The sequence below is a fragment of the Capra hircus genome, chromosome 14 (assembly GCF_001704415.2).
Source record: "Capra hircus breed San Clemente chromosome 14, ASM170441v1, whole genome shotgun sequence".
NCBI lineage: Eukaryota > Metazoa > Chordata > Mammalia > Artiodactyla > Bovidae > Capra > Capra hircus.
In genome coordinates, this window is record NC_030821.1 from 19,386,962 (window position 1) to 19,411,056 (window position 24,095).

General features: G+C 41.9%; 1 protein-coding gene across 3 annotated transcripts in view; it reads left to right on the forward strand.

Annotated features, from left to right (window-relative positions):
- The window catches only part of GRHL2 (grainyhead like transcription factor 2), a 172,166-nt gene that overhangs the window by 89,098 nt on the left and 58,973 nt on the right, over window positions 1–24,095 (forward strand). For all 3 annotated transcript variants that reach the window (XM_005689192.3, XM_005689190.3, XM_005689191.3), the window contains exon 8: window positions 17,384–17,478. In XM_005689192.3, coding sequence (XP_005689249.1) covers window positions 17,384–17,478 — 95 coding nt within the window. The remainder of the gene's footprint in view (window positions 1–17,383; window positions 17,479–24,095) is intronic.

Consider the following 24,095-nt stretch of genomic DNA (forward strand, 5'->3'; position numbering starts at 1 on the left):
TGGTCTTTAATTTGGGTTAATTTTTTTTTTTTTTTCACTGCTCCTGGGAAGTGTGTTTGCCTGGTTGTAGGCATTATTAAGAAACCTTTTCTGGAGAAGTACTTGCCCACTGCTGGCAGTTTTAAAACCCTGAGTGGTTAACCAGAAGGAATGTTACGGAGACGGGTGAAGTAGGAATGGGTGCTTGAAGGGCATCTATTGAGTGGATGCTCTGAGAACCTGTTTCAGTGAAAGGCTGAAACTTTCTCATAACGAGATCGTGGTCTACATGATGAGCTTTCAAAATGAACACACACACGCACAGAGCTAAAACCACTCAACAGACCTATCATATTTAATACTGTAAATACTTTAATTTCCTGTCTTCCACCGTTTTCTTTTTCCCATTTACTGGATGCCACATTGCTTTCTCCTACTGGGTCGGACCTTTCCTGTATCTTTAGCTATATTTGACCATGATGTCATCTCAAACATTTAATCTGTGCTCTCTATTTGATTTTATGTCTTTAAAAAATATTTATTTATTTGGCCCCGTCAGGTCTTAGTTGCAGCACCCAGGATCTTCGTTGCAGCATGCAGACTTCTCAAGTTGCAACCTGCATGCTTAATTGTCCCCTGGAATGTGGGATCTTAGTTCCCCGACCAGGGATCAAACCCATGTCCCCCACCTGGGAAGGCAGATTCTTAACCGCTGGACCACCAGGGAAGTCCCTGATTTCATGGTTTTTGCTTGGGGCCTAATTATTTTCTTTCTTTAGAGATGCATTTAGTGAAACCTCAGCCTAATAGTCTCACATTTTTTAGTGTTACTTGGTTGACTTAAGAGTTACGAAAAAAGAAACCCTGGTAAGACAGTCTGATAGTGTCACGAGACTCATCTAATTACTGAACAGAACTACAGAGCTGGTCTTTTCAGCCGCGCTCCGGCAGGGACTGGAAACCTCTCTCACCCTGCCTTTCAGCAGGAACAAAGGCATGTCTTCCTTGTCTTTGCAGCACCCACAAGTGTGGAATTAGGCAAATGTAAAGTTTTTCTTCCCTGTTTACAAAATCTAAAACTTGCCAAGAGAAAGTTTTTTCTGTACAACAGAAAAAACAGGAAGTTTTTTATGCTGTGAGGCCAGCACTGTGTTATCTCCATTTCACAGATCAAGGAGCCAACTTTCTTTTCTAAGGTGGCTGTTGATTTCCTCTGGGTGCACACCTGCAGTCCTCAGATGCTGTGATTCAGCATCTCCAAGGAGAATGGTAACAGCAGGAACTGCGTCCCTCCTTTGAAGGACACATTCATCTTCTTGAAGAAATATATGTAAGAGAATTGGAATTTCCATTTTGAAATAATATGTAAATCCTCTAATAATTGTTGAAAAATAAGTAAACAGGGATAGCAACGTGAGTAATTCTAATAGCTGCTGCTACTGCTGAGTCGCTTCAGTCGTGTCCAACCCTGTGCGACTTCAGAGATGGCAGCCCACCAGGCTCCGCCATCCCTGGAATCCTCCAGGCAAGAACACTGGAGTGGGTTGCCATTTCCTTCTCCAATGCATGAAAGTGAAAAGTGAAAGAAGTCGCTTAGTTGTGTCCGACTCTCTGCAACCCCATGGACTGCAGCCCACCAGGCTCCTCCGTCCATGGGATTTTCCAGGCAAGAGTACTGGAGTGGGGTGCCATTGCCCTAACTGCAGTTAATGCAAAAATCCCTCATATAACAAACACCCCCCACCCCCATCGTCCGCATAACAAACTCACCTTCCTTTATCTGTAGACCAGTTTGGTGAGTGACTGGGCAGCCAAGGGCTAATGGGAAGGTTGAAAGTGGAGGTTGCTTTTAATGCATCTTGAGCTACTGAAAGAATTGGGTTTGTAATTTCTGGTTGATCAAAGAGTAATCCACGTGAAGATTGACAGTTCTTGCAGTGTGTCTGTGTCCTGCACCCCCAGTTACCAAAAAGTCATTTCCTTTTTTTGAATCTATTCAACTCAAAAGGGCAGTTATAGGTGCTGGAAGATCATTTCTGACATTGAGGGCTACTAGATACTAGAATGAGACTTTGAGAGAGACTGGAATGTCTTAGGACAGAAAAGCAATTCTAAAGACTGTTGCTAATAATAAAGTACCATCGTTTGAGAAAGAGTTCCATTGTCTTTCATAAATTAGATTTGGTTTAACTAGGAAAGTGTCATACTTTCCGGAAATGTCAACTGACGTGGGGAAAGCTTGGGGACTTGTCCTAGAGGAGGGGAGCCTGGTGTGTAGGTCTGACGTGATTTTGGCTGAATAGCCACTCTGGGCAGTAACTTCTAATCCTAGATGTCTATAACATCTTGTCCTCTGCCTTCTTCTAAGAGTGTTAGCATATTAAGTAATGAAATAAAGAATGGAAAATTGAAATAAAACATGAATAGTTCCCACAAATAAATTATATACCAAAGCACTACTCCTGTCTTCATTCATTTAGTGAACTGTCAGGATTTATTAGGCACTTTTGTGTTTTCACAAATTTAAAAGACACATAGTTTAAAAAGACATAATAGGTAGATTGAATTTAAATCTCACTGAGTAACAGACTGCTGAGAAGAGTTTAGTTTTAAGCCCATCCCAGTTGATTTAAATTCAGAGCTAGAAGTCATGTTGTATGTGTGTATGGGCGTGTGTGTGTGTGTGTATATATATATATATATATATATATATATATATACATAAAAGTGAAAGTATTACTCACTCAATTGTGTCCGACTCTTTGTAAACCCTTGGACTGTAACCTGCCAGGCTCCTCTACATGGGATTTCTCAGGCAAGAATCCTGGAGTGGGTTGTCATTCCCTTCTCTAGGACATATGTGTATGTGTGCCTACAAACAGAATATGACCTACTTTCAATCTGAAGTCAAGTTTATGGGTCAGGACCAGCATTCTTTTTCCCTGTTTTCCCATTATGGTTTGCTAGGCTTCCCTGGTGGCTCAGATGGTAAAGAATCTGCCTACAATGCAGGAGACCTAGGTTTGATCCCTGGGTCGGGAAGATTCCCTGGAGAAGGGAATGGCTACCCAGGATATTGAATATGGTTCCCTGTGCTATACAGTAGGACCTTGTTGTTTATCTGTTTTATATACACTAGTTTGCATCTGCTAATCCCAAACTCCCAGCCCTTCGCTTCTCCAACCCCCTCCGCCTTGGGAATCATAAGTTTGTTCTCTATATCTGTGAGTCCATTTTTGTTTGGCAGATAAGTTCATTTGTGTCTTATTTCAGATATATATAAGTGATATCACATAGTATTTGTCTTTCTCTTTGTGACTTGCCTTGGTTAGTATGATCATCCCTAGGTCCATACATGTAACTGTAAATGGCACATTATTTCATTCTTTTTTATGACTGAGTAATATCCCATTGTATGTATAAACATCGCATTTTCTTTACCCATTCATCCACTGATGGATATATAGGTGGCTTGCATGTTCTGGCTGTTGTAAATAGAGCTACACTGAACATAGGGGTGTATGTATCTGTTTGAATTATAGTTTTGCCTGGATACACGCCCAGAAGTGAGATTGGTGGATCATATGTCCCTTTTCACCACATCCTCTCCAATGTTTGTTATTTGTAGACTTTTTAATGATGGCCATTCTGACTGGTGTGATACCTCCTTGTAGTTTTGATTTGCATTTCTTGAATAATTAGTGATACTGAGCATCTTTTCATGTGTCTGTTGGCCATCTGTATGTCTTCTCTGGAGAAACAGCGTTAGGTCTTCAGGACCAGCATTCTTAAGCAATGAAATCAAACAGAATAAAAATATTGGGTTGGCCAAAAAGTTCATTCGGGGTTTTCTGGCTGATGTAAACCTGAACGAACTTTTTTGCCAACTCAATACTAGCATATCTGGAATGCAGTAACGGGTTGCAGTGTAAACGCTTTTCTTATTCTAAGTTTATGTTAAGGGCAATTGAAAGCTATCTCACAGGCCTGTATAATTCTTTCTCTAGAAATAGAAGGGTGAGTCAAACAAATAAAATATTAGGCTTCTCCTAATGGGAAAACTCCAAGAAAGAGTTCATCTTAAATGATATATGAAGGGTAAACATCATAACAATATTAGTAACTCCAGCTTTAATAGTGCCAAAGAGTCACTCTACACCAGTCACAATTCTGTGAGTCACAAATTTTATTTTCATAACGTCAGCCCCTTTTGTTCTGGATTATATACGGAAAGGTGCTCATTGTAAAGGTCATATATTACAGAACTTCTTAGGTTTCAATCCTACCTTGTCCCTTTCAGAACTAAGGGACTGCCAGGAAGGGGAGGTACTTGATGCATTTGCCCATTATACCAAGTAGGAATAATTTTAAAAAGCTACTAATCAGAATTATCTGAGGTTGTGTTCATGAAGTGTGTGTATTTAGCACACACTCAGCTCTCAAAAACTGGTGGCTGTTCCTAACTGTTTGCTCAGGACCCAGTGATGGAAATACATTTAGTGCCTCTAAAAATCAGCTCAAGTGTCAACACCCTTAAGGAAACCCAGGTCACCTCCAACTTGGTAAAAATATATAAAGGAAATCATGAACTCAGAGTTCTTGTGAGTCATTCAGATTTTAAGAAGCTGATTCTTTAGTTTTGAAAACAGAAAAAAAAAATCTTAGCACCTACTTCAACTACGGTTTATTTATTTTTCGTCTTTCAAGTCAGAACGAATACCGTTAGAATGACCCTCGGCTGTTTCCGAAATTTGAACTGATCCCATTTGTCATTGCAGATAGAGGGACACAGATGTTTGAGGACAGAAGGGATGGGGGAAAGTAGGGACCAGCGTTGTTTCGGTCACCGACTACAGGACCAGTGAGGTCTGTTCTCTTAGGCATTGTCTCTCGTTAATGGCTGAGGAAATACAAGTGCAGTAATTCACTGGCGGTCTCAGGCTTTGGTGAGAGGAGGATAAATTTAATTCAGGTCTAGGTATCTCCCCTGCCAGTGTTTTTTCTCTCTGTGCTTTGAGCACCACTGTATAAATGGACTCCTTGTAGCATCCTGACCCCAAATGCATAAGATGCATAAACTACCACAGGTTCTTCTTGGCTTTTCAAAAGAAGCATCTTCTTGGGGTATGATATATTGCACACTGAGTTGGTACTAGTGCCTTGAGCCATTTTCAGCATTCTGGCTTCGTTATTATACCAGTCCAGGCAGAATCCACACCTTTCAAAAGAGAAGCAATTTTTGCATTAATTATACCACTTCTTTTAATCTCCAACAATATATACAAAAATAATAAGGAGTAGTTATAATTTACCAAGCACATGAACTTAATTAAGGTAAAGGAATTACTAGTTCCTTTGACAGCATTCCAGAATCACACTTACACATACAATCAGTTTGAAGAAAACAACAAAAGTCTGAATTTAAAGACCTTTTGGGACTTCCCTGGTGGTCCAGTGGTTAAAACTTCTTGCTCCCAAAGCAGGGGGCCCACGTTCGATCCCTGTTCAGGGAACTAGAGCCCACATTCCACAACTATGAGTTTGCATGCCACAGCTAAAGGATCCTGCTGCTATGACTGAAGACCTAGAGCAGTCAAATGAATAAACAAATGTTTTTTAAAATGAAAAAATAAAGGCCTTTTAACAGACCAATATTTATATGCAAAAAAAAATAAAAAGGACATAACAAAGGAATTCACTGGTCTGCTTTCCATAGCAATTAAAATAGAGTGGATACCTATAATATCAGCACAGAATATAACTTGCCAAAAACATATGGAAACTATTGCATATCCATGCTTGTCTAGCAGTCTTTTGCTGATAACACTGTGATGTTTGTCATCTCCCCCCTGGTGGCTCAGATGGTAAAGAATCCACCTGCAATGGGGGAGACCTGGGTTCAACCCCTGGGTTGAAGATCCCCTGGAGGAGGGCATGGCAACCCACTCCAGTATTCTTGCCTGGAGTTGCATATCCATGCTTGTCTAGCAGTCTTTTGCTGATAACACTGTGAAGTTTGTCATCTCCCCCCTGGTGGCTCAGATGCTAAAGAATCCACCTGCAATGGGGGAGACCTGGGTTCAACCCCTGGGTTCAAGATCCCCTGGAGGAGGGCATGGCAACCCACTCCAGTATTCTTGCCTGGAGAATCCCTGTGGACAGAGGAGCCTGGCAGGCTACAGTCCTTACAGTCACAGAGTCAGACACTACTGAAAACTAAGCACACACACCTCTGTGGCTTTCTTAGAGGAGTAATTTGTGAGCTTTCTTTCCATCCTCCCAGGGTCTGCAGGGTATGAAGATGTGTTCTTTGCTTCCTCTTCACTGCAACATCCCTGACTTTGTCCTGGTTTGCTCAGGCGTTTGCAATGGTCCAAAAATTTCCAGACTCTCCTCCTCATCAAACTTCTGTCCTCCAGCACTTCTCTACCAGCTAGTTTCCACATAGGCTATGCTATGAGTTTTCTCTGTAAGATGTTAGTGTCTGGTGGCCATTTCTTGTTTAATCTGCAAGATAAACTTACAAGATAAATATAGGTAGTGGTTAAAACTATGGCTTTTGGCATTAAACAGACCTAGATTCAAATCACAGGTTGTTCTGATACCAGCCATGTTGCTTTGCATAAGCAGCTTAACTTCTCTTTAGAAGAGAATGCTGATACCTATCTCCTGGAGCCGTGGTGAGGATGCTTCCCTGGTGGCTCAGAGGTTAAAGCGTCTGCCTGCCATGCAGGAGACCTGGGTTCGATCCCTGGGTCAGGAAGATCCCCTGGAGAAGGAAATGGCAACCCACTCCAGTATTCTTGCCTGGAGAATCCCGTGGACGGAGGAGCCTGGTGGGCTACAGTCCGCGGGGTCGCAAAGAGTCAGACACGACCGAGCGACTTCACTTTGTGTCAGGAGAAGAAGGTTTGGCATTTGGTAAGAGCTCACTTTATGGCAGGTATTCGTGTCCCAAGAGCACTTGCATTTTCATGTCAGGAGATGACAGTGTTTGTTCCCAAAGAGAGTCCTAGGATGGGATTCCAGGCCAGTAGAGGTCTTGGAGCAGGTGGGCCCCGGGTCTTACCATGTAGGTAGCTGCCTGGTCCTCTTGTATGTATGTGGTGTTGGCATCTACCTAAGAGGGGAGACTTGAGGATGAAGACTGTCTGTCTCATGGACATCATGGATAATAATGTGGGACATCACTGTAGATGGAGTGCTTTCTAAATCTATATGTGAAATAAACTGAATGCACAAAAAGGATTCAGTCATTTCAATTTGCCGTAGATCCGTGCTACCCAGTCTGGTCTCCAGACCAGCAGCATCAGCCCTGCCTGGGACCTCATTAAAAAGGCAGCTTCTTTGCCACATCCCAGACCTACTGAATGAAAATCTCTGGGAGGTGGCTCAGTCATCTCCATTTTACCAAAGTTCTCATGGTGATTCTGATGCACCCCAGCACTCGAGAGTCGCTATAACAGAACATCTGCACAAGGCTATAAACCATGAGAATCCAGAAACTATCAGTCTACGTCTTTGGAGGCTATCCTAACAGGCCCTAGAGAATCTTCATGGCTGTGCGTTCCCATATGCTTCACTTTGACATTTCAAGGACACACCCAGCCTGAGAACAGACCCTGGAAAGTTTGACTCTATTACCAGACATGACATTAACATGAGATCAACGTCACCCTTAATTCATTAGATTCTCATTTCTTCTTTCCATGGTTTTGTTCTTTTTGATGCTTTGAGCTGGTTGTGTACTTTAGGGTTATCCCTTTGCATGTAAATCACTAAGATTAATAAGAAGTACCTTCTTAACTCAGATGCATTTGACATACATTTGTTTTTTTTTTTTTTTAGAAACCTGTTTTAGCCACTTGTAGTTTTGTTCCATCATGCCAGTTTTGGGAAACATCTAAGCCATATTTCTATTTATATCTCCATGCTCATCAAGTAGATGTTTATATTCTATAGATATTTACAAACTAGTGTACAAGTAGCTTGTGTGTTGCCTCATCATCTTTTTTAGAAAAGTGCATTCAGAATGTAACACAGTGTTTTACTGGGCTTCAGTTTGTGGTGCTTTACAGATAAAGCTTTTTTAAAAATTGGATGTTTGTGGCAACCCTGCATGGAACAAGTCTGTTGGCACCATTTTTCCAGCAGCATCTGCCTGTGCCACATCTTGGTAATTTTCTCCATATTTCAGACTTCTTCATCATTGTTGTATTTGATATGGTGGTCTGTGATCAGTGATCTTTGACGTTGCTATTGTGATTGTTTTGGGACATCACAAACCACATCCATATACGATGGCAGGCTTAATTGATAATTGGATGTGTTATGATTTCTCTACCAACAAGCCATCCCCCCATCTCTCCCTCTCTTCAGGCCCGCCTGTGCCTGGAGACAAAATATTGAAATTAGGCCAGTTAATACCCCCAACAGTGGTCTCTAAGTGTTCAAGTGAAAGGACAAATGTTACCTCTCTCACTTTCTTTTTCTTTTTTCAAAATTCTTTTTTTTTTATTTTTTAAATTCTGAAAGTATGATAATACATTTACAGAAAATACAGAAGAAAATTACATAGAGTCCCACTATATATTACAATTATTTTTCAGTAGTAAATTAAAATTTTAGTTGGAGTTTCAATATCAAACTCTCAAAAATTAATAGAATGAACATACAGAAAAGTAGAAGGATATAGTAGACCTGAAAAGCACCACGAACCAAGTCAACATAGTTAAGACTTACACAATTTTCACACAACAATAAGATATACATCTATCCAAGTTCTCATAGACTATAAACTAGGAGACGCTAGAACATATCCAGGGACATAAAACAGGGTGCAAAAATTTCATGGTTTAAAGATATTGAAAGCATACAGAGTCTGTTCTCTTATCACTGTGTTGCTGCTGCTGCTGCTGCTAAGTCGCTTCAGTCGTGTCCGACTCTGCGACCCCACAGACGGCAGCCCACCAGGCTCCCCCATCCCTGGGATTCTCCAGGCAAGAACACTGGAGTGGGTTGCCACTTCCTTTTCCAATGCATGAAAGTGAAAAGTGAAAGTGAAGTCACTTAGTCATGTCTGACTCTTAGCGACCCCATGGACTGCAGCCCACCAGGCTCCTCCGTCCATGGGATTTTCCAGGCAAGAGTACTGGAGTGGGGTGCCATTGCCTTCTCCATCACTGTGTTAGAATTATCAAAAGATAATTATGCTAGAAACAAATTATCAAAGATATTTGAAAATAACCCACACATTTTCAAGTGCAGTGTGACATTTACCAAGAGAATCATGTCTCTCACTAGAAATCGTTAAGCTTAGTGAGGAAAGCATGTCAAAAGCCAGGAGAGGCCAGAAGCTAGGTCTCTTGCCCCAAGCAGTTAGCCAGGCTGTGAACACAAAGGAAAAGTTCTTGGCAGAAATTAAAAGTGCTAATCCAGTGGGCACACAAATGATAAGAAAACAAAACAGCCTATTGCTGACATGGAGAGTTTTACTGCTCTGGGTAGAAAATCAAAACAGCCACGACATTTCTGTAAGCCAAAACCCAATCAGCGCAAAGCCCTGACTCTCTTCCATTCTATGACAGCTGAGAGAGGTGAGAAAGCTAGGGAATCAGAGTTTGAAGCTAGCAGAAGTCAGTGTATGAGGTTTAAGAAAAGATGTCATCTCATTAACTTATAAAATTGCGAGGTGAAGCAGCCAGTGCTGATGTAGAAGCTGCAGTGTTTCCCAGAAGATCTAACTAAGATAATTCATGAAGGTGGCTACACGAAGTGAAAGTGTCTCAGTCGTGTCTGACTCTTTGCGACCCCATGGACTTTACGGTCCATGGAATTCTCCAAGCCAGAATACTGGAGCAGGTAGCCTTTCCCTTCTCTAGGGGATCTTCCCAACCTAGGGATCAAACCCAGGTCTCCCGCATTGCAGGCAGATTCTTTACCAGCTGAGCCACAAGGGAAGCCTAAGAATACTGGAGTGGGTAGCCTATCCCTTCTCCAGCAGATCTTCCTGACCCAGGAATTGAACCGGGGTCTCCTGCATTGCAGGTGGATTCTTTACCAACTGAGCTATCAGGGAAGCCCCCAGTTATCAATGTAGATCAAAAGAAAATGCCATCTAGGACCTGCATAGCTATAAATGCAACAACGAAGCCTGGATGACAGCACATGTGTTTATAACATGGTTTATTGAATATTTTAAGCCCACTGTTGGAACCTACTGTTCAGAAAAAAAGACTCCTTTCAAAATATTATTATTGTCCATTGACGATGCATCAGGTCACCTGAGAGCAAGGACTGAGAGATACCACAAGATTATTGTTATTTTCATGCCTACTAACACAACATCCATTCTGTAGTCCATGGATCAAAGAGTAGTTTCAACTTTCCAATCTTATTATTTAATAAATACATTTTTAAAACAATAGCTGCCATAGATAGTGATTCCTTTGATGAATCTGGACAAGATTGATGACCTTCTGGAAAGGATTCACCATTCTAGATGGCTTTAAGAATGTGGTTCGTGGAAAGAGGTCAAAATATCAACATTAACACGAGTTGGAAAGATGCTGATTCCAGTCTTCATGGGATACTTTGAGGGCTTCAAGATTCAGTGGAAGAAGTAACTGCAGATGTGGTGAAAATTACAAGAGAATAGAAGTGGAGCCTGGAGATGTGGCTGACTTGCTGCAATCTCATGATAAAACTCTCATGAATGTGTAGTTGCTTCTTATGGATGAGCAAAGTATGTGGTTTCTTGAGATAGAATCTGTTCCTGGTTACGATGTTGTGAAGACTGCTGAAATGATAACAAAGATTTAGGCTATCATAAAAACTCAGTTGATAAAGCAGCAGGAGGGTTTGAGAGGATTGACTCCAGTCCCGGAAGAAATGCTATTGTGGGTAAAATGGCACAAGAGTATTGTGCTCTGCAGCACAGCATTGTGTGCTACAGAGAAATCATTCTTGAAAAATAGAGTCAATCAGTTCGGCTCATTTTAAGGAATTGTCTCATTTTAAGAAATTGCCACAACCACCCCACCCTTCAGCAACCACCACTCTAATCAGTCAGCAGCCATCAACTCCAAGCAAGACACTCCACTTGCAAAAAGATTTAAAAAAAGATTATGACTCACCGAAGGGCCAGATGATGGTTAGCATGTTTAGCAATAAAGTTTTTTGAATTAAGGTATGTAATTAACTGTATTAACTGTATGTATTGAGGTATGTATTAACTGTACCTGAATTAAGGTACAGTTTTTTAGACATAATGCTATTGTGTACTTAACAGACTACAGAGTAAATGTTATTTTTATATACACTAGGAAACCAAAATATTGGCATGATTCCCTTTATTTCAGTATTTGCTATATTGAGGCTTTCTGGAGCCAAACACCACAAAATCTCTGAGACGTGCCTATATGTTCACCATGAAATGCTTTAAAAGAAAGTGTTACGACTTTTTAGCTACAGTGGCTCTCATACAAGAACAAGCTATGCATTCAAATCATAGGACTTCCAATCGTAGGAGGGAGTCGCAGATACAGGGGTTGATGATAACTCTCTCAAAAATTATATGTTCATATCCTAAGTACTAGATCCTGTAAATATGACCTTGTGGTCATATTGCAGGTATAGTAAGTTAAGTATCTCTAGATGAGATCATCCTGGATTATGGTGGGCCTTAAATCCAATGACAAAACCTTAGAAGAGAATAAAAAGGGGGAAGAGACACAGAAACACGGAAGAGAACGCCACACACAGACAGAGGCAGGTTAGAATGCTGGGTCTGCAAGTCCAGGGACACCAAGCATTGCCAGTAACCACCAGAAGCCAGGAGAGCTAGGAACCTTCAGAAGGTACCAACCCTGCCAACACCTTCACTTGGAACGTCTGGCCCCAGAACTATGAGAGAATAGTTTCTGTGGTTTTAAACTTCCAAGTCTGTGTTATTTGTTATAGCAGCTCTAGGAATATAAACTCATGATACCAGCTCATGACACTCCCTTTTTTTGCAGCTACCAACATTTATAAACCTTAGGTTCGGGAAACTTTCTTGAGGAAATAGATTCAGGAAGAGTAACAATAGGTTTGTTGCTGTTTAGTCACTAAGTCGTGTCTGACTCTTTGTGACCTCATGGACTGTAGCCCGTCAGGCTGCTCTGCCCATGGGATTCTCCAGGCAAGAATACTGGAGTGGGTTGCCGTTTCCTTCTCCAGGGGATCTTCCCGACCCAGGGATTGAACCTGCGTCTCCTGCATTGGCAGGTGGATTCTTTACCACTGAGCCACCTGGGAAGCCCCTCTAACAACAGGTTGCTGAGGTTTTATTCCTACACCAAGGATCATGAACCCTTAAGCCAGCAACACTCATCAGAGGACATTAAGACAGTTTTCAGAAGCAGGAGACATATGTATTAGCGTTCTGTTTATTGGACTGACATGCATGTGGACAAAGCAGTATCAGTGTGTATAAGTCATGTCGAAACTTGGACTGTCACCATGTGATAGCAGGGCTGTTTTGCCATCTATAGGTGAATGGCTTAGAGACGAACAACAAAGGGAGTCAAGAAGAACAGGTCTTTCTTGCATAAGGTCAAACGGGAGTGTGTGACGCTGGTGTCTTAGTTTTGTTTTTTGTTAGACTGTTCATGGAACCATTATTCATTTTTTACTCAAACAATTTATGGAATGAATCTTATCTGAATAATGTCAAACACCGAGAAGGCAGCAGTATTAATGACAAGTTCCTTGCCTTCATGTACATGTGTAGCTAATGAGAAATGATAGTGATAAATAAGCAAACAAAATATTGATGTGTGGTATGAAGGAAATGAGTAAATAATTTAACAACCTAGTAAAAGGTAGCCTTGCCAGTCTTGTTTTTGGCATAAAGTGAAAGTGAAAGTCCCACAGTCGTGTCCAACTCTTTGCGACCCCATGGACTGTAGTCCATAGAATTCTCCAGTTCAGAATACTGGAATGGGTAGCCATTCCCTTCTCCAGGGGATCTCCCCAATCCAGAGATAAAACCCAGGTCTCCCACCTTGCAGATGGAATCTTTACCAGCTGAGCCACCAGGGAAGGCCGCCCCCTTTTCTTTGAAGCATATTAAATATAATGGTGGTGTTCATTTATTTATTAATCTACTTAATTATATTCTGTCTCCTTCTGAACTGTAAGCACCATGAAATCAGGGACCTCGTCTTCTCTGCTGATCTCAAGTGTAAGGATGCTGCCTGGTATATAGGGAACACAGAGCAAATATTTATTCAATGTATTTGTGGACTGAGTAAGGGAAATTGGATTCCCAGGCAGCTCAGTGGTAAAGAGTTCACCTGCAATGCAGGAGACTCAGGTTTGATCCCTGGATTGGGAAGGTTCCCTGGAGAAGGAAATGGCAACCCAGTATTCTGCCCCTGGACAGAGGAGCCTGGTGGGCCATGGGGTTGCAGAAGAGTTGGACAGGCCTTACAAGAGAACATGATAGAGAGAAACTGGCAGATTCCCTGGGCAAAACTAGGGGACCCAGAATGCATTTTATTTGTATTTGTATTGCATTTGTTTTTAAAATTCTTTACTTTTCTAAGCTAACATTTTTTTAGGGGAGAAATTTCTCAGGTAGAGAAGGTATGAAAAAATAAAAACTTGTAAGATCTAGAATAAGTGCTTGACCAAACCACTTTTATTTATTTCTCTTTATTGCTAGATATGGTATTTGTTTTTTAAATTTATGATTGATTGATGATTTTTAAAAGGCTTATTAAAACTTCAAAACAAAATTGTAAGACTATTTTTTAAAACAGATAGCATGAAGAATCAGGGAACTCTATTTGTTTAAGTTCAGTGATCTTTTCTCATTTCAAAATTTAAGAAATTGGCCTGCTGAAAACACAGGTTTGTGTTTAAAATCATCTGAAATATAGTCATAAAGACTTGAAAATTTTAGGATATAAAATGGTTTTCCCTTGCTTTCTGTTTTATCTCTTTAACTTTAAATGTACTTTAGATCAAGAAAATTTGAATTTCCTTAGAGAAAAATGAGCAAAAGACAGAATAATAAACTGTTGCAATAAATGAGTAAATTTTAAAAACAAAGAGAAAGAATATAAAGAAACACGAAGAACCAGAAGCCAAATGGAAGACTGTTCTATTCTTTAACAATCAAGGAACTGCAAATAAAACAATGTAACCTGCTTTGCATACCAACTTGGAAAGAGACAGTTTGAGGAAACAGGAAGTCATACAGTTATTGTGAATATAAACTGTTTTAACCTTTCCAGGAGCAATTTGCCAAATGAATTATAAGCCTCGAAAATATTTTGCCTTTGACCTATTAATTTCACTTCTGAGAGTATATATTAATGAAAAAGTGAAGTATATATGGCTATTTTGCCATGAAGATAATTAGATGAAGTGCTGTTTACGGTAGCAAAGTATTAGACATCATTTACAAGATCAATAAGAGCAAATAAAGTTTATAGCATTTTATCTTAATCCAATATAATAGTACTTAGCCATTAAGACTATTTTCCACAATTTTATTTAGTGACGTGGGAAGATGCTGAAGATGTATTACAGGGGGAAAGTAGCAAATTAAAAAATAATTGTTACAATATTGTATAAAATGTTTACATATTTTGGAGAAAGGGAGACAGAGACTGAGGTAGGAAAAATGAAGGCTACACAGATGTGTTTGTAGTGGGTGAGAAAATTATGCCTGCTTTTCAATATTTTTCTTATTTGTTCATGGTCTGTGACTTTCCTATGGTGATCACACAAGTGTCTATGTTAAAACGTGTGTGCTTTATTTAATATGTGAAGATCCATAGTCTTGCCTTAAAGTTTCCCCAGAGAAATGAATAAAATTATGGACGAAGGGCATGAATAGGCAGTTTATGTAAGGAGACACCTGCTTGGCTATCCTGGGTGTGAAGAGATGCTTGAACTCATAGGTGATGGAAGAAATGCAATTGTAATGTCATTGAGATACCACTTTGTACCCACTGAATTGGCCCCCAAAGGAGAAATTTGGTGAGAAAGAAGGGAACTAGAATTCTGGTCAGAGTCTAGACCAACATTACCCTTTACAGGAAATGCATCCAAGGCCATTCTGAGAGCACATCGAGGTAGGTTTTCCTGCAGTTAACCATCAATCCAGGTCCCAGTAATAATAAGATTTTTTTTTCTTTTAAACACAAAATCAAACTGACTTTGTTATATTAGGGATTATTTTGAGCTCATTAGTATTATGGACTTTATTTTATTCGGAGAAGGCAGTGGCACCCCACTCCAGTACTCTTGCCTGGAAACTCCCACGGATGGAGGAGCCTGGTAGGCTGCAGTCCATGGGGTTGCGAATAGCCAGACACGACTGAGCGACTTTACTTTCACTTTTCACTTTCATGCATTGGAGAAGGAAATGGCAACCCACTCCAGTGTTCTTGCCTGGAGAATCCCAGGGACGGGGGGAGCCTGGTGGGCTGCCGTCTATGGTGTCACAAAGAGTCGGACACGACTGAAGCGACTTAGCAGCAGCTGTAGCATGGATAGAAAAATAGGAGTCTTACTTCTCTCAGTCTAACTCACACAAAGTGTGTTGTATGAATAAGAAAAAGTAAGTAAAATTTTGGCAAGTGATCACGTGAATTTAGATTTTGTGATAAATGAGGAGAAAATGGCTTAAACGATCAGATATATGAATTTTAGGAAAGCAGACTTCAAAAATTTGCAGCATTCACATAGAGAACTTGCTGAAACCTCAAGAAACCACCAACCCTGGAGTTGCAGAGCCACTTAGGACACAGGTGAGGAAATGACCATTTGACTAGAAACATGTCAGATATTGTAGACAAAGAATGCTTTATACACCCTGAAAGTCAGTCATCACAACTCACTCCTAACCTAGAAAAACATTCACAAAGATTTTATAAACAAAAAAGACTCCAGTACGGTCAGCATTGTGCCTTGCTCTGACCCCCACTGTGGGGCCGGAGTATAAGCAGAGAGAAGTATGCAGGGCCTGATTGTGAAGGATAGTGTAAGTCATGGTGTATGTTTTAGCCTTAAAAAATTATTAAAAGCATGTAATTAGAGCTTTCATTTTAGAAAATAATTATAGAAATTTAGATTAAAAGAACATACGTGATTAGGTGATCAAGCTGTGAATGAAACAGATCTCAAAGAAAAGCAGATGGGCCTTACCATGACGCCAGCCAAGCAAGACGTGGTCGGTGTTTATTTCGTACACAAGAGATGGAGTGAAGGTAGGCTGTCATACCCAAGGAGGCCAAGAGTAGAGGGAAAATCCAGATGGTGAGCATAAGCTAAAGCCTCAGGAAGTAGTAGTGGGGATTAAGAGTAAGAATATCATGTCTACCCCTGAAGTCCAACTAAGACAGTGACAGTGCGGACAGAAGACCAGGGATTTTTATCACAGTGTTGTCTGTGGTCCCGGAGAGCTGGAAACTACTGAAGGCTCATCTCTGGGGAGAGGGGATAAGTAAATGTGGTTGACAGTCACCACGGAATTCTGTGCAGCCACAGCCAGGATGAGGCACGCAACCCGTAAAGTGGTTACATCGGAAAAGGCCCATAGTGAGGGTTGCCAGATAAAATGGAGAGTTAAGTTTGAATTTCGGACAAACAACGAATACTTTTTTAGAGTATGGTCCAAATATTTGCTAAACCTGGCAACCCTGGTCATGGCATGGCACAGTTTGTGAAAATGAAAGCTATGTACACAGACAGATCGACCCAATGTATTTCATAAGCATATAGAGCAAACATGTCAATAGCTATTGTGGGGGCAGGGGGACAGAGGAGATAAAAAGGAATAAATAAATATTACATAAATAAATGAGAGGGCCTTAAGTTGACAGGTGGATGGTAATGAACTGAATCAGATTCACTCAATTCTCTGTACCTAAATCCAAAAAGAAGTAAAAAAAATATAAATTTTTCTGCACTTTCCTGGATTTCTTTACTGAAGCCCTGAAGACACTGCCTGGCTGATAGATTATTGTGTCCTACAAAACGATCCCTATAAAATAGTCTGGCATTGCTGGCAAAATTAAGTGACAGAAAAGAGAGTAGGAGAGGGAGTGGGTACATGACAAGGGACTCGGGGAAGAAGTTTATAAACCGAATGAAAAATGAAACTAATGAACAAATCATTTAGGAACACTGCTTCTCCCAGATTTACCGTTTTAATACAGGAATGGGCTCACATTCTTATAGAGTAAATAGTAGTAAAAGATTATCCATAAACACAAATCCTTAACTGTTGCCATGGCAACAGTCAGCCGAATAGACAAAGTTGCAATTTCCCCATTGGAAAATGATGCTGCGATACATGTCACCAGTAACACTGACTCTTAATTTTTTTTTTTTTTTCATGTCACAGCTGATTACAAGGAGAGCTTTAATACGATTGGCAACATCGAAGAGATTGCCTATAATGCTGTTTCCTTCACCTGGGATGTGAATGAAGAAGCAAAAGTGAGTGAGAAAGTAGCATTGATTCATTGGTCATACCTTTTAAGTATCACAGCCTTTCTCTGCAGCGGATTCTTTGACAAAAGCCTCTGTGAGTAGAGAAAGATCTGTTAACTTGAGCCAGAAAAACGGAAAATGAACCTATTGGATTTCTCTAGAAGTCACACACATTCAGTTACCGAGAAGCTAAATCAATTGCCTTTTGACAGGCAAAGGGGTGTACCTGTTTCTCTGGGGCCTCCCGCTGAAAGAGCCAGGCCCCTTGTCCCTCCCAATTCCTCCAGGCCCCCAAGCTCCATTTTATCACTTGGGGCTGACAGGACTGGGCTTAAAAATCTTTTCTCCCTGTACTGAAGTTTCCCCAAACACCTCTGCAACTGCCTCCTTCTTCGGAGGCAGGATGGCGTTCAGAGCTTCTGTCTGCACAGGTAAGCAGCTGGACGACCCCACCCTGACTCCTGCCCCTTCCAGGCTTCACCTGGTCAAGGGAGGAAGCAGGGCTGCAGGTCTCTGAACTTCACTCCCTGAGAAAAAGCCATCACTGTGACCTTGAGCCATTTCTTTCCTGTTGACCTTAGGCTTTTCTTATTTCTCTCTGGTGCCAGCACAGTTAAGAAGGGCAAAGGTAAAAATCTCTGGAGGATAGACATCCACCATTGCATGGATTTGGGTAAAAAAATGCAAGAATTGAGGATACTCAGACTTGCTTTCCAGCCACGAGTCTCTGAGTGTATGGAAACTGAACTTTGTGGCTGTGCCCACACTTCATCCTGGGGTCTGTACCTTCTGATTCTCAAGCTTCATTTTGCACCAAAGGGAAGGTTTCAGATGAACCCTAAGCTGTTTTCTGCTTCGGTTACTTACCATCTAGGCAGGCGTTAGAAGACTTTGTCTTCGAATTAATGAAAAGGTCAACGTAAACAACCGCTTTCAATGCTTCATTGTCTGCGAGCAGGGGAAGGCCGGGTGAGAAAGGAAACTGGATGGGAGTTCGTGGGCATGATTTAGAGATGAAGGTGAATTGCTCAGTGTCTCATTTCACTCAGGTATAAAACAAAGTAAATGAAACTGGCGTTAGGCCCAAGAAAGGTGACCTAAATGGGCAAGCAGAAACAGAGCTCCAGAGCGGCCGAGGGAACGTTCCGGGAGCTCGGTGCATCCGAGGGAAGGAGGGAGGCCTTGCGATGCATTGGGAACTCAGGGACCTCACAGAAGGGAAGGAAGAGCTTTTCCTCAAGGCTTTCCTCTGCTTCCGCCTCGAGTTCCTCACCCGAGCCCGGGGCCTCCTCCTCGTAGTCCTTAACTTCTCCCAGAGGCTAGATTACTGGGCTGGGTAAGGGAGAGGCAGCCTGTGTGGTGGTGTCAGGGCCTGGAGTTGGAATCCTTGGCAAGGCATCTGACCCCTCTGGGCTTCAGTTCCCTCACACAAAGCAAAAACAAAACAACTTTTCCGATCGTCTCTGCTGTACCAAGCATGTGCTTGGGGGGTTTGATGTGTGAAAACTCAGCCTCCGAGGGAGGTGGGGGTCAGCAGTGTGTGAGGACTGAGAGGCAGGTCCAAGAACAGCCATCCACTGTGAAGACAATGGGATCCCACCTTTGGAATACCTTGTTAAGGTAAAGCCAGCTGAAACTGCACCCCTCATTTTCCTTTTCATGGAATCTGATAATAAGTTGCTAGAATGTGCATGTATTAACTGTCACCAGTCAATAGAACCTTTTAAAGAAAATGTCAAAACCGGAAGGGACATCTTAAATGATGGTGGCTCTCTGGTCAACCAATGAGATAATTAATTTGGTGTAGCTGACTCTTCTTTCATTCCCCATAGGCAGGGCTCACTTGTCTTGTTTAAATATGTGTGTTTGTATGTGTGCATTGCTCCAGGCTGACACATTTACGCTCACCTATGCTTTGACAAATGGCAGTACTTGCTTGTTGTAGCATAACTTGTTTCTTTAATACATATTTTTAGTAGCTATTATTTGGTAGTTGTAATCGTGTACAGTCTGGATAAGTAATAGAAATAGTTCCAAAGGATTTTGCTGAACTAGTGGGAGAACTTTTAAAGAAAAACCATAAAAGTTAAATTCGTTTCATTAGGTAGGCTGAGAAGATTTCTTTTTTCAGGCTGCAGGACATAAGGTTTTTCTTTAAATATAACTGATTTTATAATAAGCAGGCTGCAAAAATAACCCCACAATTACACAACTGGGAAAAAGTTTTCAACAAAGTAAGGCACATAAAGAGCTTCCCAGCTGGCCCAGTGGTAAAGAATCCACCTGCCAATGCAGGAGAGGCAGGAGACGTGGGTTTGATCCCTCATTTGGAAGATCCCCTGGAGAAGGAAAAGTCCACCCACTCCAGTATTCTTGCTTGGGAAATCCCATGGACAGAGGAGCCTGCCAGGCTTCAGTCCATGGGGTCCCAAAAGAGTTGGGCATGACTTAGCGATGAAACAACAACAAAGCAAGGCATGAAAGGTGTCGCTCTCATGGTGGAATTGTTTATAATTCATTTTGTGGACTTCTCAGAAGCAGTTGCCTTGGCCTACGAGTTCCTGTTGGTAACAGCCACACAGAAATCCACTGGAGGCTTCGGGATCGGTGCCCCGTTCAATGTCACCTGCTGCTTTGGTTTTGGTGTGGCCAGAGGACACAAATTTGTGACCCACCACCTTCATATGGTCCACAGAACATAAATGTATGTGGGTTTCACGCACTTTAAGTACTTTTATTCCAAATTTTAAAATATTTTGCCCGCGTTTAATAATCAGATTTTTGTTTTTTAAATCCAAGTTTCCAGATTCTTTTGGACTCTGGCAACACTAGCCCGAGTGTTTGCAAGGCTGTGAGTGGCTCTTGTGAGGCACCAACTGTTCTCTTGAATGCTTTCTCTGCCTCTCTCCCTCCTGGAACCTCCCTTGCCTGGTCCTCATGAGCATTTGGGTTTCCATGCCTGAGTCACACCCGCTCAAGCAACCGGATATGCCGTTTACCTCTTTATTGGCTTTCAGGGTTAGGGGAAGCAGTGACACAGGGAGGTTAACACAGGGAGGAACGGGGCAGTCAGCAACGCCATCACCCTCCGCTGGCTCCTCTGGCAGCAGGTCGCACAGAGGCTGAGTTGGTGCCTGTACAGAGAGCTGCAGTGCCTTCCTTTGGAACACACACAGTGTAGTCAATCTTGATCTTTGAACGTATTAAAAAAAAAAGTCAGAATCACTTGGGTCCAAATGTAAATATATACCAACAATTTGAATAATACCATTTCAAGGGTAAAAATTATATATATATAATTTATTAAATTTATATATGCCTATATAAGTTTACATATACAAATACACATATATACACAAACACATATACATACACATATATAAATATACATATATACATGTATATATAATATATGTATACAAATGTACATACATACATATAAATATATATACACATATAAATTGACATATACATATACAAATATAAACATACATACATACAAATATATATATATTTGCACAAGACCAGCTTTGAAGTATGCTATATCTGAAGAAACGTTACGAATGTTCTTTGAGACATGTAAGCATCATTTGAGAAAACCATGTGTCTTCCCAAGGTAGCTTTTGTTTGGACATTTGGCTTCTCTGGTGGTTCAGATAGTTAAGAATCTGCCTGCAATGCTAGAGACTGAGGTTCAGTCCCTGGGTCAAGCAGACCCCTGGAGAAGGGAATGGCTACCCACTCCAGTATTCTTGCTGGGAGAAACCCATGAACAGAGGAGTCTGGTGGACCACAGTCCACGAGTTCACAAAAGAGTCGGACACGACTGAGCGGCTTTCACTTTCACTTTTGGTTTTGGTGCATTCACTAAAAGAACAGAATAAAACAGTCTGATATTTGGTAGTCTCCCCACGTACACGTCATCAAGACCTGATGACAAAATTTATGGATTTTTTCCAGAACACTGCTCGTCTTTTGTTGCTGACCCACATTCTGTTCTTACCTCTCGTTTAGTGGGAACAGAAGTAAAGAAAGAACGTGAAACTGTAATCACTTAGTTTAATTTAATTACAGGGGAAAACTTGGCCAGGGAAGGTGTTAACACTGTTCGTTGCCAGTCTCAAGGGCAGTGTGGTTCTGGCAGAATTCCTGCCGAGTTTTTCCTCCCAGAACCGGTTCTGCTGGTTACCCTACAGTGTCTCTGCACAATGACGCCTGCTGGCCAGAGCCGTTTCCCACTGTTTAGAAGCTCTTGTTGGAGAAGGAAATGGCAACCCACTCCAGTATTCTTGCCTGGAGAATCCCAGGGACAGAGGAGCCTGGTGGGCTGCCATCTGTGGGGTCGCACAGAGTCGGACACGGCTGAAGCGACTTAGCAGCAGCAGAAGCTCTTGTAATGTGAACGGGTGTCCCAGGGTCCCTGGGAATGACCTAGGTGGCATCCAGGTAGGTGAGGTTCTGAGCATCCTTGCAGTCACAGTTTGGAAATTGATGGGGTGGGGCACAGGATAATAAAGAAGATAGAACACTGAAATGGGGCTCAGGCCGCCAGGTCTCCGGGCATAGGAATAGCTGGTTTTGTGTCTTCCCCCTTCTTAGCTTTAGCTTCTCAGCTGGAAAATGGCAGGAAGGGGAACCGCACAGGGTTGACAAAGTATTAAAGTTCCATCCTTATGATTCTAGTGGAAGACTACAGGGCTAAGTTTCTTCACATGACTCCCACTTACAAGGTCATTTCAGTGTTTCTTTCTCCCCACAGCCAATCCAGTACCTACAAAGTAGATTTGTTGCTCACTAATTCCCAAGATGAGAAATTCCCAGGCAAGCCCCTATTGAATTATTAAAGAGCGATGAGCTCTGATTCCTGGCACCGAACGCCGGTGATGACATCATCCCAGAGCAGGAGCTCACAAACCCTAATTACAGGCTCCCCTTTCTCCCTAATTTCTAAGGAGATTCTTGAAACCAGGCCCCTTATTTTTGTCCACAGCCCTTTTCTCGGTCCACAGTGATTTCAAGATGAAACCAGTCTCGATGCACTACAAAGGCCTCTCTCATGTGACCACAGAGAATTACCTAAATGTTAAGATGCTGCTTAGTGCTCGGAGGAACAGATTTCTATTTTGGTCTTTTCACTGGAATCAGTTCAGTTCAGTTCAGTTCAGTCGCTCGGTTGTGTCTGACTCTTTGCGACCCTATGAACTACAGCATGCCAGGCCTCCCTGTCCATCACCAACTCCCAGAGTTTACCCAAACTCATGTCCATTGGGTCGGTGATACCATTCAACCATCTCATCCTCTGTCGTCCCCTTCTCCCGCCTTCAATCTTTCCCAGCATCAGGGTCTTTTCAAATGAGTCAGCTCTTCGCATCAGGTGGCCAAAGTATTGGAGTTTCAGCTTCAATATCAGTCCTTCCAATGAACACCCAGGACTGATCTCCCCCAAGATGGACTGGTTGGATTTCCTTGCAGTCCAAGGGACTCTCAAGAGTCTTCTCCAACACCACAGTTCAAAAGCATCAATTCTTTGGCGCTCAGCTTTCTTCACAGTCCAACTCTCACATCCATACATGACTACTGGAAAAACCATAGCCTTGACTAGATGGACCTTTGTTGACAAAGTAATGTCTCTGCTTTTTAATATGCTATCTAGGTTGGTCATAACTTTCCTTCCAAGGAGTAAGCATCTTTTAATTTCATGGCTGTAATCACCATCTGCAGTGATTTTTGAGCCCCCCCAAAATAAAGTCAGCCACTGTTTCCACTGTTTCCCCATCTATTTGCCATGAAGTGATGGGAACAGATGCCATGATCTTAGTTTTCTGAATGTTGAGCTTTAAGCCAGCCTTTTCACTCTCCTCTTTCATTTTCATCAATAGACTCTTTAGTTCTTCATTTTCTGTCATAAAGGGGGTGTCATCTGCATATCTGAGGTTATTGATATTTCTCCTGGAAATCTTGATTCCAACTGTGCTTCATCCAGCCCAGTGTTTCTCATGATGTACTCTGCATATAAGTTAAATAAGTAGGGTGACAATATACAGCCTTGACGTGTACTCCTTTTCCTGTTTGGAACCAGTCTGTTGTTCCATGTCCAGTTCTAACTGTTGCTTCCTGACCCGCATACAGGTTTCTCAAGAGGCAGGTCAGGGGTCTGGTATTCCCATCTCTTTCAGAATTTTGCACAGTCGATTGTGATCCACACAGTCAAAGGCTTTGGCATAGTCAATAAAGCAGAAATAGATGTTTTTCTGGAACTCTCTTGCTTTTTCCACGATCCAGCGGATGTTGGCAACTTGAGCTCTGGTTCCTCTGCCTTTTCTAAAACCAGCTTGACCATGTGGAAGTTCACGGTTCACGTATTGCTGAAGCCTGGCTTGGAGAACTTTGAGCATTCCTTTACTGGACATAAGAACGTTGGATGTGGTCCGTGTCATGAGCTGCTTCATATTGTGGGACATAAATAAAGCTCTCGTATTGGGTGGCTTGCTTTTGTCACGTGAGGTCCAGGTGTCTTCCTTTTCTTCCTGGGTGGGTCCGCCCTTTCTCTTTCCAGTGCTGTCTTTTCCAGGTGCAGCCGGTGGCCCGCTAGCCAAGCGTGGCTCTACTCCATGTACTCCTGA